Genomic DNA, 19,211 nt, shown 5'->3' on the forward strand with positions numbered 1-19,211 from the left:
AATTAGGTCAATAAAGAGAGTCTGGGACACAAAATTCAATTCCAGGCTGGCCTGGGACTTGAAATCCTCCTGCCTTATCCTCCCAAGTGCTGCTGAAAAAAATAAGGTCTTAAGATAGAAGAGAATCTGGGTGCCAGTGGCTCACACCTGTAATCCTAGAAACTCAGGAGGAGGAGGCTGAGATCTGAGGACCATGGTTCCAGGCCAGCCTAGGTAGGAAAGTCTGTGAGACTCTTACCACCAATAAACTGATCAGAAAAAGCCAGAAGTGGCACTGTGGCTCAAGTGGTAGAGCACTAGCCTTGAGCCAAAGAAGCTCAGGATTCACCCAGGCCCAGAGTTCAAGCTCCAGGACCAGTAAAAAAAATAAAAGACAAATGAGACCTTAAATCTGAAGAAAGATGTTTTGTGGATGATTTGTTTAGCTGACATATTTGACATTGTTTTTAAGCAAAAGAACTTTTTTTTTTCCCCCAAGAGGGGACAGTACTGGGGATTGTACTCAATCTTGCTCTTGCTAGGCTGACACTTTACTAGTTGAGCCATGACTCCAGTCATTTTCTTTTTGAGGTAGTGTCTTGGTTTCTGTCTAGACTAGCCTGGACTACATCTTTTATTTGTGCCTTCTCATTTTTCATATCAGGCAGGTGCCATTGCACCCAACAATTGTGCTTCTGTAGCTGGGATAGTAGGCATGCATTACTTTACCATTGATTGAGATGGGAGTCCCCTGAACTCCTTTTTTTTTTTTTTTGGCTCAGGCTGGCCTAGAGTTGCCACCCTTTGAACTCTGCCTCCCAAGTTAACTAGGTTTACATTTTTTTTTTTTTTTTTTGGTTGGTCATGGGGCCTGAACTCTGGGCCTGAGTACTGTCCTTTAGCTCTTCAGCTCAAGGATAGTGCTCTACCACTTGAACCACAGCGCCACTTCTGGCTTTTTCTGCTTATATGATACTGAGGAACCGAACCCAGGGTCTTATGCATGCAAGGTGAGCACTCTACCACTCTTCCCCAGACCCTAGGATTACATTCTTGAGCCACTGTACCTACTCAACTTTTAAGATGTTATTGGCTGGGCAAATTGATTCAGCCATTTACTGCTGCTCTCCCTGCGCCCCCCCCCCTTTTTTTTTAATGGGGGGAGGGTCATAGGGCTTGAACTCATGGTCTGGGCACTGTCCCTGAGCTTTTTTTCTCAAGGCTAGTGCTCTACCACTTTGAGCCATAGCACCACTTCCCGTTTTCTGGTGGTTCATTGGAGAGGAGTCTCATAGACTTTCTTCCCTAGGCTAGCTTTGAACTGTGATCCTCAAATCTCAGTCTCTTGTAGCTACAATGACAGGTGTGAGCTACCGACGCCCAGCTGTCTCCCTTTTGCTCTGAGGACTGAGCATACTCACCTTTGGTGTGCAGCATTCCCAACCCTTTTTATTTTACTTTTTTTTTTTTTTCTTTCAGATGGGTCTTGCTGAGTTGCTTCAACTGGCTGCTAGCTTGTGTTGCTGCCCCAGCCATGTCGTCCCATACCTGCATTTTTGCTTTGTGAGAGGAGGAGGGAGCTCAGGCTAGTCTCTTATTCCTGGCCTCAAGTGAGCCTCTAGCTTGTTTTCTGAGGAGCTGGATCTATACCATGTGCTATTCTGCCTTGGTCATCTTGGTATTTGGTTCTGTAAAATGGCAAGTTGTAGGGGTTGGAGATGAGGTTCAGTTGTAAGACACCTGCTAGCAAGGACCTGAGTTCTAACCCTATTAGCATTCCCCCTCCAAAAAAAACAGGATTTTTTTCCCCCATGAGTACTCAATAGTAGTCTGTTCTTTGTTTAAGATAAAATACAGATTTATTTCTTTCCAGATAGGGTCTTCCTATGTAATAGTCAGAACAGCCAGGGCTGTGATCCTCCTGCTTCCCAAGTACTGAGATAAAAGTTGCACTGCTACCCGTGATCATAATAAATAAGACTAAGTCTTATAGCTCATGTGGAATAATACTATTTGTCTTTGAGTGTTCAGAAGGTCATCACCTAAGCAGAATCTGTGTGTACTGATTTGGGTTTCTTTTTTTGGTCTTTGGGTTTCTTTTTTTGGTGGGCTTCAGATTGGTGGCCAAGAAGCCCCAGAAGAGAAAAGGTTCTCTGCCTAGCAGTTTTAGAATGACTGATAGTGTATGGTATTTATTATATGATCGGGAAGACTCCTGCTAAGGCTGATGGACCTGAAAACAGGGTACTGGCAGTCTTGTACTGCAGCAGGATGGTACAGTTTCTAAGACTCTGGTGATTTGCACACAAAGAGAATTTACCTGGGAGATTGAAATTGTAGTTCTTATAGTCCTTTTTTTTTGGACGGTTATGGGGCTTGAGCTCTGGGTCTGGGTGCTGTTGCTCAGCTCTTCAGCTCAAGGCTAGCACTCTACCACTTTAGCCACAGCACCATTTCCGGTTTTCTGGATGGTTTATTGGAGAGAAGAGTCTTACGGAGTTTCTTGCCCAGGCTGGCTTTGAACTGTGACTCTCAGTACACAGCCTCCTGAGTAGCTAGGATTATAGGCTGAGCCACTGGTGCCTGGCAGTTCTCAGTCTTGAATCTTAGGAACTTCCGATGATGATTCAGATTGCCATTGCTCAACCCCTTTGTTGGGACACTGGCATGTAGAAAGTGTAGCTATGCCATGTCACAATATCCTGGGTGCCTTTTTTACTCTTTGTCTATTTTCAAAAATAGAGTATAGGGAAAAGTAAGAAAAAGATGATAAATGTGTAGACAGACTATCTTGTCTTCTTAAAAAGCCACACCTAGTACTCATGGTTATGGTTATATACATGTTTAGATAAAGCTGAGAGAATTGGTTGACACTCACTGTACCCAAATAGCTTCAGATGTGTTTGGACTGAAATAGGATGAAAAGAATCTTCAAGGTGGACAAGATGTGACAGAGGAATCTAAACCAAACATCAGGCAAAGTAAAAAGCCTGTGTACTTGGTAAGAAAATAGTTATGTAGCCTAGCGCTGGTGGCTCAAGCCTGTAATCCTAGCTACTAAGGAGGTTGAGATCTGAGGATCACAGTTCAAAGCCAGCCCAAGCAAGAAAGTCCGTGAGACTTTTTTTTTTTTTTTTGGCCAGTCCTGGGGCTTGAACTCAGGGCCTGGGCGCTATCCTTGAGCTTCTTTTGCTCAAGGCTAGCACTCTACCAATTCAGCCACAGTGCCACTTCCGGCTTTTTCTGTGTGTATGGTACTGAGGAATTGAACCCAGAGCTTCATGCATACTAGGCAAGCACTCTACCACTGAGCCACATTCTCAGCCTGTCAGTGAGACTCTTACCTCCAAATAAACCACCAGAAAACTGGAAGTGGCGCTACTGCTCAAGTGGTAGAGCAGTAGCCTTGAACTGAAGAGCTGAGAGACAGTGCTCAGGCCCAGAGTTCAAGCCCCATGACTGACCAAAGGGGGGAAAAAAAAGTTCTGTAGGATGTTACAAACAACAACATGTCGTGGCACAAAGTGTCCAGGTCCAGCTTTTGCTATGCAACCTGGGCTGCTGTCTTTGTTTTGCAAATAAGGATCTTAGATGACAAGATTAAGTAATTAATTGGTTCAAAGACGCGTGGCCAGGAGTTGTCAGGATCTGAACTCTGAGTTCAACTTTTCTGTTTTTCTGTACCAAGTTAGGGCTCTGACATAACTCTGAAGTTAAATAAATTGTGGCTTTATATGGGTTTATCAACTTTTTTTGTCTAGGCTTATCTACTTTTCTTTGTTTTTTTTTCTTCCTCTCCTGGGAAAAATACTTCTGGATGCTTTAAAAAGCTCATTGGGAGCCAGATGCTGGTGACTCAGGACTATAATCCTAGCTACTCAGAAGGATGAGATCTGAGGATTGTGGTTCAAAGCCAACTGGGGCGTGAAAGTTTGTGACTTTTTTTTTTTTTTGGTCATGGGGCTTGAACTCTAGGCCTGGGTGCTTTCCCTGAGCTACTTACTTAGTTCAAGGCTAGTGCTTTACCACTTGAGCCACAGCGCCACTTCTGCCCAGTAGCTTCAAACCATGCCCCTCAGATCTTAGCCTTCTAAGTAGTTAGTGTTACAGGTGTGAGGACGCCCAGTTTACTTTGTGCATTGGACATGTGTGTGGTGATTATGTAAAAGATGTTCTTGGGAGATACACACTGAACTACTTAGGAGGAAAGGATCTTACTGCTCTATGTGAGAGAGAGAGAGAGAGAGAGAGAGAGTGTGTGTGTGTGTGTGTGTGTGTGTGTGTGTGTGTGTGTGTACACTCAGCGAATAGTACTTCATTCTTTATAATCAGCTGAAAAGAGTGTGTCGGAGCAAGTTTGCTAGGCAAGGAAGTTCAGATAACTTGTGTGTGAGAGGGGCTGCTCTGCAAGACTAGCCTAAAGAAATCTGCAAGTCTGTGTAGCTGTTGTGTTTGATCTAGTGGGAATGGAATTGGTTTTCAACCAAGAGAGTATCCAGAAGGAAGATTACTGATGTATGTAGCAGCTCACTATGTTAATGGCTAGAGAGTAGAGTGCATCCAGAGGTGCAGAGTAAAGAAGGCTAAGACCTTTGAATGCCGAGGTCTCTTTCTTTTGGTCTTGTATGCTGTATAAGCTCAGGAGCTTGAACTTCACAGACATGATGGATATGTTAGGATGCTTTCAGCTGCAATTAGGGTAAACTCCAGCTAAAGTGGCTTAAGCCCCAGTAAGTATATTTTCCCGCATAACAAGAAGTTGGAGGAAAGTAGAAAGGTCCAATGATTAAACAGTGTGGCAGATGCCAGGCACCTGTGGCTCACGCCTGTAATCCTAGCTACTCAGGGGGCTGAGATCTGAGGATCACAGTTCAAAGCCAACCTGGGCAGGACTCTGTTCTCCAATAAACCACTAGAAAACCGGAAGTGGCTCTGTGGCTCAAGCTGTAGAGCACTCGCCTTGAGCTGAAGAGCGCAGGGACAGCGCCCAAGCCTAGAGTTCAAGCCCCATGACCGACCCAACCCCCCCAAAAAAAACAGTGCAGCAGCTTTACTACCTTGTGTTGGGTTTTGGGCTTTTCCCCCCTTTTTCTGTGGCCATCCTTAGTGTGAAAATGGTTGAAGATCCTCTCATGGCTACGAGGTGGGGGTGCTCCAAGCCCATAATAAAACCTGGTGATGAAAAGGAGATTTCTTTCTGAGCATAATGTACTATTAGAAAAAACCTTTTCCCGAATGATTTTGGCTGACAGATGTTCAGTTCCCCTCAGCCTCCTGCGTCTTCTGCACAGGGAAGGTAGTCATGGTGTCTGGCTTACTTGATCATGCTGTCCAGTGGCCAGGAAAGGCTCTGCTCTTTCTCAGGAAACTTCTGAGGCAGCTACCTTTAAACCACACAGGTTTGTCAGCAGTGAAAGAGAGATGTTAGATAGCAGACAGGACATGGTCTGTTCCCCTGAAAGCACTTTTACATTTCTAAAGGGGGGAAGTGATAGAGTAGATGGATATATTAAAATTTAAGAAGCCACACGTGCCCACTCTCTTACTATTACACTAATATGACCAATTGCATTAATTTATTTTTATTTTTTTGGCCAGTCCTGCGGCTTGAACTCAAGGCCTGGCACTGTCCCTGAGCTTCTTTCTGCTCCAGGATAGCTACTCTACCACTTGAGCCACAGCGCCACTTCCAGCCTTTTCTGTGTATGTGGAATGAGGAATCAACCCAGGGCTTCATGCATGCTAGGCAAGCACTCTACCACTGAGCCACCTTCCCAGCCCCTAATTTTATTTTTAACATGTTATATTCCCGCTATTGCTCTAATCTTACTCTCCATTTGCGTACATATTCCTTTTGCATGTTTTTCTATAACATACACATCTTTGCTTCTTTTCTCCAGTCATACTTACTTAACACATACAGTATTCTATATCTGACAATTGGTTAAGCCTTCTGTTATTAAATAACAGTAATAGTAAAAGTTGATGCTTAGCACTGCCTGTTTTCAGTGTTTTTTGTTCATTAGTATATTTAGTTTTCACACTGCCATATTACCATCACTAGCTTCCAGATGAGGAAAAAGTCTGTCACAGAAAGGCCAAGTAACCTACTGGAAGTAAGTAGGGAGTTAAAGACAAAGCAAGGGTTCAAGCGTAGGCAGCCCTAGACTAGTCTGTATCTGTCAGACTAAACTGACTTGGGGTATTTACTATTTCTTTCCATGTCACAGATAATACCATTGTGAGCATAGTTCTGCAGACCTTGTCCTTGAATGTGCATGTGCAGCCTGATCAGTGTATGTTGAGGGCTACATAGAAAGGGACTACAGACGACACAGACATAAATCAGAAAAAATGAGTTGGAAGGATGATCTGGGTTTTTTGTTTTTTGTTTGGGTCATTCATGAGGCCTGAACGCTGTGCTTGGGCGCTGTCCCTCAGCTCTTCAGCTCAAGGCTAGCACTCTACCACTTGAGCCACAGCGCCACTTCCGGTTTTCTGGTGATTATTTGGAGATAAGAGCCTCATGGACTTTCCTGCCCAGGCTGGCTTTGAACCGTGATCCTCAGATCTCAGCCTCCTGAGTAGCTAGGATTGCAGGTGTGAGCCACTGGTGCCCAGCTGGATAATCTGTTTTGTTTACTGTTTTATTTTCTTTTGGGCTTATCTACTTATATGCTCTGTCCATTTTTACTTGGGAGATATTTGTTTTTCATCCTTCTATATAATTGACTCTTATTCATTTCATATAATACAGATGTCTTTGCTCGTATTTTAGTTTCTTTTTTTCTCTTTCTTTCTTTCTTTCTTTCTTTCTTTCTTTCTTTCTTTCTTTCTTTCTTTCTTTCTTTCTTTCTTTTCTTTTCTTTTCTTTTCTTTCTTTTGTCATGGGGGCTGAACTCTGGGCCTGAGCGCTATCCCTCAGCTCTTCAGCTCAAGGCTAGCACCCTACATTTGAGTCACAACTCCACTTCCAGCTTTTTCCTGCTTATGTGGTGCTGAGGAATCGAACCCAGGGCCTCATGCATGCAAGGCAACCACTGTACCACTGAGCCACCTTCCCAGCCTCACTATTTTGATTTCTATGTGTATAATTATTATCAGCAGCCTTAACATTTTGAGAAATCACTAATCTCATTTTCTATTATGGCCAGAAACTTGTAAATGTGCAATCGTTTAAGGCTGAACATTAATTTTTCCAAATTGCTACTCATGTAACCTGTTCAGTCACTTCTTTTACACACCGTGTGTGTGTGTGTGTGTGTGTGTGTGTGTGTGTGTGTGTGTCTGTGTGTGTGTGTGTGTCTGTGTGTCTCTGTCTGTCTCGTGGGGCTTGAACTCTGGGCCTGGGTGAATTTTTCCAAATTGCTAGTCATGTAACCTGTTCAGTTACTTCTTTTACACACCGTGTGTGTGTGTGTGTGTGTGTGTGTGTGTGTGTGTGTGTCTGTCTGTGTCTGTGTGTCTGTGTGTCTGTGTCTCATGGGGCTTGAACTCTGGGCCTGGGCGCTGTCCCTCAGATCTTCAGCTCAAGACTAGGACTCTACCACTTGAGCCAAAGCATCCCTTCTGATTTTCTGGTGGTTTCCTTCCCGGGCTGACTTGGAACCAGGACCCTCAGATCGCGGCCTCCTGAGTACCTAGGATTACAGGTGTGAGCCATTGATGCCTGGTTACACACACATTTTTTTGTGCCCATCCTAGGGCTTGAACTCAGGGACTGAACACTGTCTCTGAGCTTCTTTTGCTCAAGGCTAACACTCTGCCACTTGAGCCACAACTCCACTACTGGGTTTTTCTGTTTATGTGGTACTGAGAAATCGAACCCAGGGCTTCATGCATGCTAGGCAAGCACTCTACCACTAAGCCACCTTCCCAGCCCCACACATCCATTCTTTTTTTTTGTTTTGTTTTCTGTCGGTGGTGGAGCCTGAACTCTGGGCCTGGGCCTTGGCTTTGTCCCTGAGCTCTTCAGCTCAAGGCTAGCGCTCTACCATTTGAGCCACAGTGCCACTTCCGGCTTTTTCTGCTTATGTGGTGCTGAGGAATCAAACCCAAGGCCGCATGCATGCAAGGCATGCGCTCTACCACTGAGCCGCCACCTTCCTAGCCCCCACAACCATTCTTAAAAAGTATCTTAGCATTTAATTTAATGAGTTTTTGACCTTCCCCAGACCTATTTGTATACCTGAGCTTTTCCTCACACCACATTTATTATTTTAGGAAATGATAAAGTATAGTAGGGCTGACCCCCTTCTCATCTTTGTTTAACTATTTCCATTTTTTTGAGCTTAAAAATATTTTTATTAAAGTTTTGAAACATTTTGACATTGCTCTTAAGATATGCTAGTATTGGGCTGGGAAGGTGGCTCAGTGGTAGAGTGCTTGCCTTGCATGCATGAGGCCCTGGGTTCGATTCTTAAGCATCACATAAGCAGAAAAAGCCAGAAGTGGCGCTATGGCTCGAGTGGTAGAGCACTAGCCTTGAGCTGAAGAGGTGAGGGACAGTGCCCAGACCCAGAGTTCAGGCCCCATGACTGGCCAAAACAAAACAAAAAAGATCTGCTAGTATTTTGTATTAAATGTCCCATTAGGGTTAAGATCGTAGTAATATATCACAGTTGGAGAGCTATTATGATTGTGTAGTTTCTCATTTCCATTTCTGTTTTAATTTCTAGATTTTGGATCATTGTTTGACTTGGAAAATGATCTTCCTGATGAGCTGATCCCCAATGGAGGAGAGTTAAGCCTTTTAAACAGTGGGAACCTGGTTCCAGATGCTGCTTCCAAACATAAACAACTGTCGGAGCTTCTTCGCGGTGGCAGCGGCTCTAGTATCAACCCAGGAATAGGAAATGTGAGCGCCAGCAGCCCTGTGCATCAGGGCCTTGGTGGCCAGGCTCAAGGGCAGCCGAATAGTACAAACATGGCCAACTTGGGTGCCATGGGCAAGAGCCCTCTGAACCAGGGTGATTCATCAACCCCTAACTTGCCCAAACAGGCAGCCAGCACCTCGGGACCCACCACCCCAGCTTCCCAGGCACTGAATCCGCAAGCACAAAAGCAAGTAGGGCTGGTGACTAGTAGCCCTGCTACGTCGCAGACTGGACCTGGGATCTGTATGAATGCTAACTTTAACCAGACCCACCCGGGCCTTCTCAATAGTAACTCTGGCCATAGCTTAATGAATCAGGCCCAACAAGGCCAGGCCCAAGTCATGAATGGATCTCTTGGGGCTGCTGGCAGAGGAAGGGGAGCTGGAATGCCTTACCCTGCTCCAACTATGCAGGGAGCCACTAGCAGTGTGTTGGCTGAAACCTTAACACAGGTTTCCCCGCAAATGGCCGGCCACACGGGACTGAACACAGCGCAAGCAGGAGGCATGACTAAGGTATGTAAACTGAAGTGATTGAACTGGCTTTTTGTTTGTTTGTTTTGTTGTATATGTTACTGAGGACTTGACCCCAGGTCTTCATGCATGCTAGGCCAGCACTCTACCACTAAGCCACATTCCCAGCCCCTCAGAGGCATTATTCTCTAAGTAACATGCTCTGTTGTCCCTCTTGTTGGTCTTTGTACATGACATGCATATGTGGAAGAGCTCCTCTTTTCATGATAAAGATTTCTGCCCATATCTTTAAAATGATAGTGCTTTGTTGTTGCTCTTGGCGACTGGAAACTGTGTGACACAGCCTGGCCTCAAACTTGTTTCCTGCCTCAGACTTCCAAATGCTAGGATTATAGGCATGTACCACTGACCTTCAATTTTTAACCCAAAGAGCATGTGTAAAAATAGGGAACTTGAAAGAGGCAACTTCTGCCAAAAATAAGCCTTTTAGTGCATTAGTTTGTAGATCTGGTAATGAATGCTTTATACTTTATGCATTTGATAGAGTACTTTCTTGTGTGTGTCTTTTTTTTTTTCATCTACCTGGGAATATTGTTTACTGTTCCTGTCCATTTTTACCCAAGATGGTTAGTTATCTGCTCCTTTAACACAGGAGAAAGGTTGGACAGAGCCATGGATATGTGGGTCCTTGGGTCTCATTAGAAAGACCACAGCAGTGGTTCTCAAAGTACCCTTAGGCTAGCAGTTTAGAGTCACCTGGGAGCTTGTTGGGAAGGCAGACGTACTAACTTAGAATCTTGGGGTGCAGCCTGGAACTCTGAGCTTTAAGAAGCCTCTGGGTGATTGTACAACCCTGCAAGGCCTGGAGCTATACTCTGGGGAATAGTCTGGGCTGGGATTTACATCCACTAAGGAAAGACAGATGCCAAGACAGATAGGAGAAACTGAAGAAAATGGAACCTGACATAGGAGAAGAGTGAGGAAAAAGAAACACAGGCTGATTTGCCAGTAAAGTAAAAAACCCTGCAGAGATTCTGCAACCCAAGGCTTACAAATGATAGCCACGGTGGACCTTTTTCAGTGCAATTTAGCCAAATCCAGACTGTTAGGACTGTTCTTTGAATTTGATTATTCTCAAGAAGAAGGGAGAGGTAAGAGTAGAACACAGTTTCTCCTTCAGGTGGATTGAGAACATGGGTGACTGGTACGGAGCCCCATGACTTTCTTTTTTACTTAAGTACGAGAGAAGTCCCACATTGTGATTGAGTTTATCTTTTGAAATGGAAGTAGTGGGGAATGCAAACATAAATTTTAATGTTACCTGTTATTGGAAGAAGAGTCTGGGGTGAGTGGGTGGCACTGATCATTTTAGAGTATGATTGAAAGGGTTTATACCTCCTGGGTATGTGGACATTTCTACACTCTTAAGTCATCACTCTACTCCACACTGTGGAGTAGAATTTGGAGAACTTAAATCAGACATAAAAGGAGACATAACTAGCATAATCCAGTAGTTTTCAAACTTTTTGCTCTCAGATTCTTTTTTTTTTTGCCAGTCATGGGACCTGAACTCAGTCTGGGCGCTGTCCTTCAGCTCTTCAGCTCAAGGCTAGCGCTCTCCCACTGGAGCCATTTCCAGCTTTTTCTGTTTATGTGGTGCTGAGGAATCGAACCCAGGGCCTCATGCATGCAAGGCAAGCACTCTACCACTGAGCCACCTTCCCAGCCGCGCTCTCAAGTTCTTGAATAATCTTGGATACCTGAAGGAGATTTCTTTCTTTCTTTAATTTTATTTTTTTTTGGGCCGGTCCTAGGGCTTGAACTCTGGGTGTGGATTCTGTCTCTGAGCTTCTATTGTTCAAGGCTAGTGCTCTACCACTTGAGCCATAGCACCACTTCTGGTTATCTGGTGACTGTTTGGAGATAAGAGTCTCACAGACTTTCCTGCCTTTGAACCGCAATCCTCAGATCTCAGCCTCCTGAGTAGCTAGGATTATAGGTGTGAGCCCCTGGCACCCAGCTCAAGGAGATTTATTTAAAATCAGTATTTATACAGCATTTTAAAACACATTAGCTGTCAGGCTCACTGGCATTGACATACCACACAGGGTCTGAAGAACTCCACTGCTAGTTGGAAATCATGTCATGTTTTGTACTGAAGTCAGTTATTCTTTATAGTGTCGCAGTAGTAACCTGTTGCAGTAGTAACCTAATTTGTGTCTGTTGTAATTTATAGGACATGAGCCCTTTACGCTAAACGGACTATTTTCAGTATTTTGGTATTGTCACAGTTTTGTTTCACACCTTCTTACACACATTTTTTTGTACAATTGAGTGAATGCTGAAAAATTCTTGAAATTGGGATTTTTGTATTAAAGGATTTTGACATTTTAAATTGAAATAGATCTTACCAAACACTTCACAAAAATATTGTGCCAATTTCACCCTTACCAAGAGTGAATAGCCCCTGCCTAAATTTTTAACAATATTAGATACTGTTAGATAGAGGTTTTCTTATACTTGTCATTCTTTCAGGCAATCTGTCCTTGCTTGCTTGCTTGCTTTTCTTTCTCGCTTTCTCTTTCTTTCTCCTTCTTCCTTTTCTTTCTCTCCTCCCTCCCTCCTTTCCTCCCTCCCTCCCTCCCTCTCTCTCTCTCTTTCTCTCTCTCTCTCTCTCTCTCTCTCTCTTTTTGTTTGGGTCCGGTCGTGGGGCCTGAACTCAGGGCCTGGGCGCTGTCCCTCAGCTCTTCAGCTCAAGGCTAGCACTCTACCACTTGAGCCACAGTGCCACTTCCGGCTTTTCTCTTTTTGCTTATGTGGTGCTGAGGAATTGAACCCAGGGCCTCAGGCATGCAAGGCAAGTGCTCTACCACTGAGCCAACTTCCCAGCCCTCTCTTTCTCTCTTTCTCTCTCTCTTTCTTTCTTTCTCTTTCTCTCTCTCTCTCTCTCTCTCTCTCTTTCTTTCCTTCCTTCCTTTCTTTCTTTTTCTTTCCTTTCTTTCTTTGTAATAGGGCTTGAACTTAGGGCCTAGGCACTGTCCCTCAGCTTTTCAGCTCAAGGCTAGCGCTCTGCCTCTTGAGCCACAACACCACTTTCAGTTTTCTGGTGGTTTATTGGAGATAGTCTCATGGACTTTTCTGCCAGGGCTGGCTTTGAACTGATATCCTCAGATCTCAGTCTCCTGAATAGCTAGGATGACAGACATAAGCCACCAGTGCCTAGTGAAAAGACATTCTTTTTTTTTTTTTTTTTTTTTTGATTGTGGGGCCTGAACTCTGAGCCTGGGCTTTGGCTTTGGCTTTGGCCCTGAGCTCTTCAGCTTAAGGTTATCATTCTACTACTTTAGCCATAGTGCCGCTTTTGGCTTTTTCTTACGTGGTGTGAGGAATCGTATTCAGGACCTCATACATTCAGGTCAGGCACTCTACCACTGAGCCACCTTGCCAGCCCCGAAAAAGATACTCTTTTTTTTTTCTTGGTCGGTCGAGGGGTTGAACTCTGGGCCTGGGCGCTGTCCCTCAGCTCTTCAGCTCAAGGCGAGTGCTCTACCACTTAAGCTACAGCGCCACTTCCGGTTTTCTAGTGGTTTATTGGAGATAGGAGTCTCACGGTCTCTCCTGCCCGGGCTGGCTTTGAACCGAGATCCTCAGATCTCAGCCTCCTGAATAGCTAGGATTACAGGCGTGAGCCACCGGCACCTGGCAAAAATATATCTTTTTGTTTTTTTCCATAGTGCTTTTTTGTTGTTGTTGTTGTTGGTCCTAGAGCTTGAACTCAGGGCCTGGGCAACTGTCCTTGAGCGTCTTTATGCTCAAAGCTATTCTCTGGGCTCTACCACTTGAGCCACAGCATCATTTCTGGCTTTTTGTGTTTATGTGGTGCTGAGGAATTGAACCCAGGCCTTCATGAATGGGAGACAAGCACTCTACCACTAAGCCACATTCCCAGCCCAAAGATATTCTTTTTTTTGGGGGGGGGTGGGAGGGTCTGGTTGTGTGGCCTGAACTCTGGGCCTGGGGACTGTCGCTCAGCTCTTTAGCTCAAGGCTAGCACTCTACCACTTGAGCCACAGTACTTTTTTCTTTTTGCTTTTGTGGTGCTGAGGAATCAAACCCAGGGCCTCAGGCATGCAAGGCAAGCGCTCTACCACTGAACCACCTTCCCAGCCCCCCAAAGATATTCTTAATAAAGACAAATTGCAGCCAGGCACCTGTGGCTCATGCCTATCATCCTAGCTACTTAGGGGCTTGAGATATGAGAATATCGGTCCAAAGTCAGCCCAGACGGGAAATCTAGGAGACTCCTCTCCAGTTAACCACCAAAAATCTGGGAGTGGAACTCTGGCTCAAGTGGTAGAGTGCTGTCCTTGAAGAAAAAAACAACTCAGGGAGGCACCTAGGCCCTAAGTTCAAGCCCTAGGACCAGCACACACACACAATGTCTTTTCATAAATTTATGAGTAGCTGGTTTTGCTAATTGCTTATATTCTTTGTGATCCTCCTGTTTCAGCCTCCTGAGTGCTGGCATTATCAGTGTGCATTATTATACCAGATGAGAAGACATTCAAAATAGAAAAAATACAAGCCATTTCAACAAAATTAGATGTATTTTTTTAGGAGTATGTTCTAGTTTTCTACTGAAAATAACCCAAACACTTGGCTTGTAGTTTGAAAGAAAAAAAGATCAGCGTAAGTGGGATTTAGAAGCTATACACACTTAAATTAGCTTTCTTTTGCTGAGAGATACTGCACTGCATGGGTAAGATGGCTGGTATAAAGAAGAAAGTATTGTGAGGTTATTTGGCCAGGTGATCCAAAATCGTTCTGATTTAAAGGCTGATTAAACTTTGGTTTAATGACCCACACTTGTAATCCATTCAAGAGGCAGAGATAGGTTTGCCATTCAAGGCCAATTTGGGTAAAAAGTTTAGGAGAACTCTTATGTCAACTAAGCTGAGAGAGATGATGCATGCCTGTGAGCCCAGCTACACAGAAACAGAAGTAGGGGCTGGCCCCGGGCAGAAGCCCAGGACCCTCCTTGAAGAATGAATGGAAGAAAAAGTGATGTGGACACTTGCCTACCAAACACTAAACCCTGGTAAGTCCACCTTCCCACTGCTTGCTTTGGCCTATGTGGCCTTAGAGGTCCTTTTAGTTCTAACATATCCAAAAAGGGACCAAAACAGGCATGTGTAATGAATGTTTGTTCACAGTGGGGCTAGAGTAGGGCTTTTTTTCCCTTTTCATTTTTTTCCAAGTAAAGTACTAGGGATATTAATAATACTACTTTTATTTTTACCTGTAGCACTTCATCCTGGAGATCTGGACCCCTGTCTCTAATTTGCCATCATTTTGTTTGGATACTTTAAGCTCAGACTTGAGTTTTTCCCCACTTGATGGCAGGTTCTCCTAAGTGCTGGGCCCTTCTCTAGCTGGGCTAATATTCAGCACTTTGTGGGGATGTGTGTCTTAGATTTTGCTTTTCTTTTTTTCTTTTTTTTCGTACTTGATTTTAAACTAAGGATCTTGCCCTTGCAAGGTGTTGTTCTGCCACTTGAGATATGCTCTTTTTTAAAGATATTTTTCTGAAGAGTTCAATTTAGTTATATGAATCAGTAGGGTTGTATTATTATTATTATTATTGCTGCTGTTCATTCTTTTTTTTTTTTTTTTTTTTGATCTGGTCATGGGGCCTGAACTCTGGGCCTGGGCGCTGTCCCTCAGCTCTTCAGCTCAAGGCTAGCGCTCTACCACTTGAGCCACAGCGCCACTTCCGGCTTTTTTCTTTTTGCTTATGTGGTGCTGAGGAATCGAACCCAGGGCCTCAGGCATGCAAGGCAAGCGCTCTGCCACTGAGCCAACTTCCCAGCCCTGCTGTTCATTCTTTTGCTTATTTGTTCTTCTTTTAATGGGACATTATGTTTGTCATTTTGGAACTATTACGAATAAGCTTCTGTTAACATTTTTACAAGTGTGTATTAGTTTGTTTATTATGGGTCCTGGAGTTTGAACAGGGTTTGAGCACTGTCTTGGGGCTTTTTCAATCAAGGCTAGCACTCTACCACTTAAACCAGAGCTCTACTTTCTGGGTTTTTTTGGTGGTTTTTTGGAGATGAGAGTGATGGACTTTTCTAGCTGGCTTCAAACCATGATTCTCAGATTTTAGCCTCTTGAGTAGCTAGGATTACAGGTATGAGCCATTTGTGCCTGGCTTATTACACATTTTTGTGTGCACATGCAGGCTTTCATTTCCTTTGGATAACTAACTTGGAATGAAATTTAATAGATAAGGAGTGTCTACTTCTGGACTCTCAGAGGCCAGGAGACCATAACTTTTGGACTTAATCTAGCTCTTTCATGGCTATTGAAAAATGGGATGGAAAGCCAGATGCTAGTGGCTTACAATCTTAGCTACTCAGGAGGCTAGGGTCTGGGGATTGCAATTCAAAGCCAGCCCTGGCAGGAAGGTCTGTGAGACTGTTGTTGTTGGTCGTGGGGCTCTGGGCCTGAGTGCTCTCCCTCAACTTTTAAGCTGAAGGCTAGTGCTCTACCACGAGCTACAGTGCCACTTCTGTTTTTTTCTGGTGGTTTATTGGAGATCAGAGCTTCACAGATTCTTCTGCCTGGGCTGGTTTTTTGAACCACAATCCTCAGATCTCAGCCTCCTGAGTAGCTAGAATTATAGGTGTGAGCCACTGGCGCCCGGCTATGTGACTTTTTTTTTTTGGGGGGGGGGGAGGTCCCGTCGTGGGGCCTGAACTCTGGGCCTGGGCGCTGTTCCTCAGTTCTTCAGCTCAAGGCTAGCGCTCTACCACTTGAGCCACAGTGCCACTTCTGGCTTTTTTCTTATGTAGTGCTGAGGAATTGAACCCAGGGCCTCATGCATGCGAGGCAGGCGCTCTACCACTGAGCCACCTTCCTTGCCCCTGTTTTTAAACTTTCTTAGAGCAGGTTTTATGGCTTCATTCTCCTTAGATAGGGTCTTTTGGGAGTCACAGTTTAATCCCTGGGGTAGCCAACAGAACTTGAAACTGGCTGATCAGACTTGGCTCCTGGCACTGTGCAACTTCCAGATCTGTTCATCTGGAGCAGATGCTGTGTCAGTGGTGCTGGTGATGTGGTACCACTGTGGTATGCTCTGTTTTGATGGTGAGGGTGGACATCCATAATGCTGTGCAGTGGATGGCCCATGGTGATTGTATATTTCCAGTTTACAGATTATCTCTGTAGTTTGTTGAATTGTCCACAGAATAAGTTCAGTGTAGAAATCTTTGAAACGCTGTGCTTCTCTTAATGTAAGCAGATCCTAAGCATAACTGCAAGGACTGGCTCTTCCAAAATATTCTTGCTGTATTTTGGAAAGAGTTATACTTAATGTAGACAGTAATTTGCTATCCATCTGTCACCAAATTATAACACGGGTTTTTTTGTACGTTCATCACTGTGTAATATTTTTGACATTTTTCAAAAGTAATACATGCCTATAACATGAAATTTCAGCATGATCTTGTGAATAAGAATAACAGTTATTAGAGCTGGGAATGTGGCTTAGTGGTAAAGTACTTGACTAGCATGCATGAAGCTCTGGGTTTAATTCCTCAGTACCACATACACAGAAAAATCTGTGGCTCTGTGGCTCAAGTGGTAGAGTGCTAGCCTTGAACAAAAGAAGCAATTATTATGCTTATATTTTTTGAATTATGATAGAGAGCAGGAAAGGATGTGCCAGTTGTGCTGGGCCCTGTGCCGGGTATGCTTTGCAAATGTGATCATATCATGGCTAATAAACCCTATAAAATGGGTACCAAATCTATTTTGCACAAGGAATAAAATTTTTTGCGTCACTTTCCTCCCTGGACGGAAGATCATTCAAGACTACTAGAAAGTGCAGACATTCACTGACGTCCCACCATGACTAACTCCCAGGCCTGCTGCTTTTCTTGTTTTGGTGCCAGTCCTGGGGCTTGAACTCAGGGCCTGGGCACTGTCCCTAAGCTTCTTTTGCTCAAGGCTAGTACTCTACCACTTGAGTCACAGTACCACTTCTGGCTTTTTCTGTTTATGTGGTGCTGAGGAATTGAACCCAGTGCTTCATGTATGTTAGGCAAGCATCTACCAGTAAGCCACATTCCCAGCTTGTACATTTATTTATTTTTATTTTTGTCGGTCGTGGGCCTGAGCTCTGGGCCTGGGTACTGTCCCTCAGCTCTTCAGCTCAAGGCGAGCGCTCTACCACTTGAGCCACAGCATCACTTCTGGCTTTTTCTGCGTATGTGGTGCTGAGGAATTGAAACCAGGGCCTCATGCATGCAAGGCAAGCACTCTACCACTGAGCCGCCTTCCCAGCCCCTTGTACATTTTTTTAACTACAGCATTTTGTCTATAAAGTAACGGGAATATATAACATTTTATCTTCTATGAGTAGAATGCAGTTTCCCCATACACAAAATTTATAGCACAGATTGCTAGGAGAGTAAGCCTCAACTCTTAGGAGTATTTTTTATTGTATGAAGATTTACAGCTTACATCTTCCTGGAAGAACACTTCTGACTTTTGTACTTGGCCTGTTCATGACTCTGTGAAGAATTCTTGGTATTTTTTATTTGATTACAGTTTTCCTCATGCTTTTGAAGGTATACCATGACATTCTAAAATGAACTGGGAGTGTTGGTTGACCTGTGCCTATAAACACAGCTACTTAGGAGAATTGCTTGAGGCAGGAGAGTTTAGAGTTTGAAGCCAGTCCTGGCAGAAGTAGCACTTAGTCCATCTCAAATATATACATACATGTGTGCTTGCATGTATACGTATATACATGTATACAAATACGTGCATACTTACAAATAAAAGAGCTAAGGACATAGTTGTAGTGGTAGAATGCTTCTTAATATGTATGATACTGAGTTGTGCAAGAAAAGGAATAAAAAATTCTTTGAAGAGATTTGAGAAGCTGGTATGGATCAGTATCACAACAAATGATTTTTCTTAGTAATTAAAATATATGCATACTCATTAGCACTTGAGAGGCTGAGGCAGGAGGATTATATAAATTGAGGCAGAGCTGGACTACATACATCATAAGACACTGTCTTAAAAGACAAGGACACTATATTGCTCACAAATTGGATTTCTTTGAAGTTTTATTTGCTTATTTACTTATTGCTGGTGTTGGAGCTTGAACTCAGGGCTTCATGCTCTTGCTTAGGTTTTGTAACTCAAGGCTGGCACTCTAACACTTAAGTCCATACCTCCACTTCCAGCTTTCTGAGATCCTCAGTTCTCAGCTTCTTGAATAGCTGGGATTACAGGCTGGCCTCCCTCAAGCATCTTTGATTCAGACTCTTAGATTTACTTGTTATAATGGTATTCAACTTGTATGTGTGTAAAAGATGCGTTCTTTTTTATTGTGAGCAGAGTATAGGGCTCTTACCTGCGTGGTCTGAGACAAGCATCTAGAGTACACTTAACAGTGCCTATTAGAACTAAGAATTGAATGCTGGTGACTTTATTGTCAGGAAGTGCAAATAATTATCAGTGGATGGTGTTTTCAAGAGCCTACTACTGTGTATGCACATAGGTATATTATTACATACTTAGGAATGTAAACTTTAGTTCATGGCTTTTGAAAAATGTGATCACAACAATTGCCTTTTCTAAGTGGAAACTTCATGTGCTTATGATGACCCATATTATTCAATTTGCATTTTCTGCCCAAATAAAAAATATACTGGAAAACAGGCCAGAACTTGTTCTTCCCAAGAACAAGTCAAGAGAGATAGGTAATATGGTTATGTGTCCTTAGACATCATCCACAAAAAGTTACTAACTTTGTAATTGTGTTAGTTAGATTACCCTGCCAGTTTGTTTCCTTTCCGATTTCATA

The 19,211-nt window shown here is 43.7% G+C and overlaps 1 protein-coding gene across 2 annotated transcripts in view; it reads left to right on the forward strand.

Annotated features, from left to right (window-relative positions):
* LOC122123684 (CREB binding protein) overlaps positions 1 to 19,211 on the forward strand; it is a 128,916-nt gene that overhangs the window by 20,989 nt on the left and 88,716 nt on the right. For both annotated transcript variants that reach the window (XM_042698094.1, XM_042698096.1), the window contains exon 2: positions 8,658 to 9,370. In XM_042698094.1, coding sequence (XP_042554028.1) covers positions 8,658 to 9,370 — 713 coding nt within the window. The remainder of the gene's footprint in view (positions 1 to 8,657; positions 9,371 to 19,211) is intronic.

Source organism: Dipodomys spectabilis, unplaced genomic scaffold (genome assembly GCF_019054845.1).
Source record: "Dipodomys spectabilis isolate Male_0828 unplaced genomic scaffold, ASM1905484v1 ptg000231l, whole genome shotgun sequence".
Taxonomy (NCBI): Eukaryota; Metazoa; Chordata; class Mammalia; order Rodentia; family Heteromyidae; genus Dipodomys; species Dipodomys spectabilis.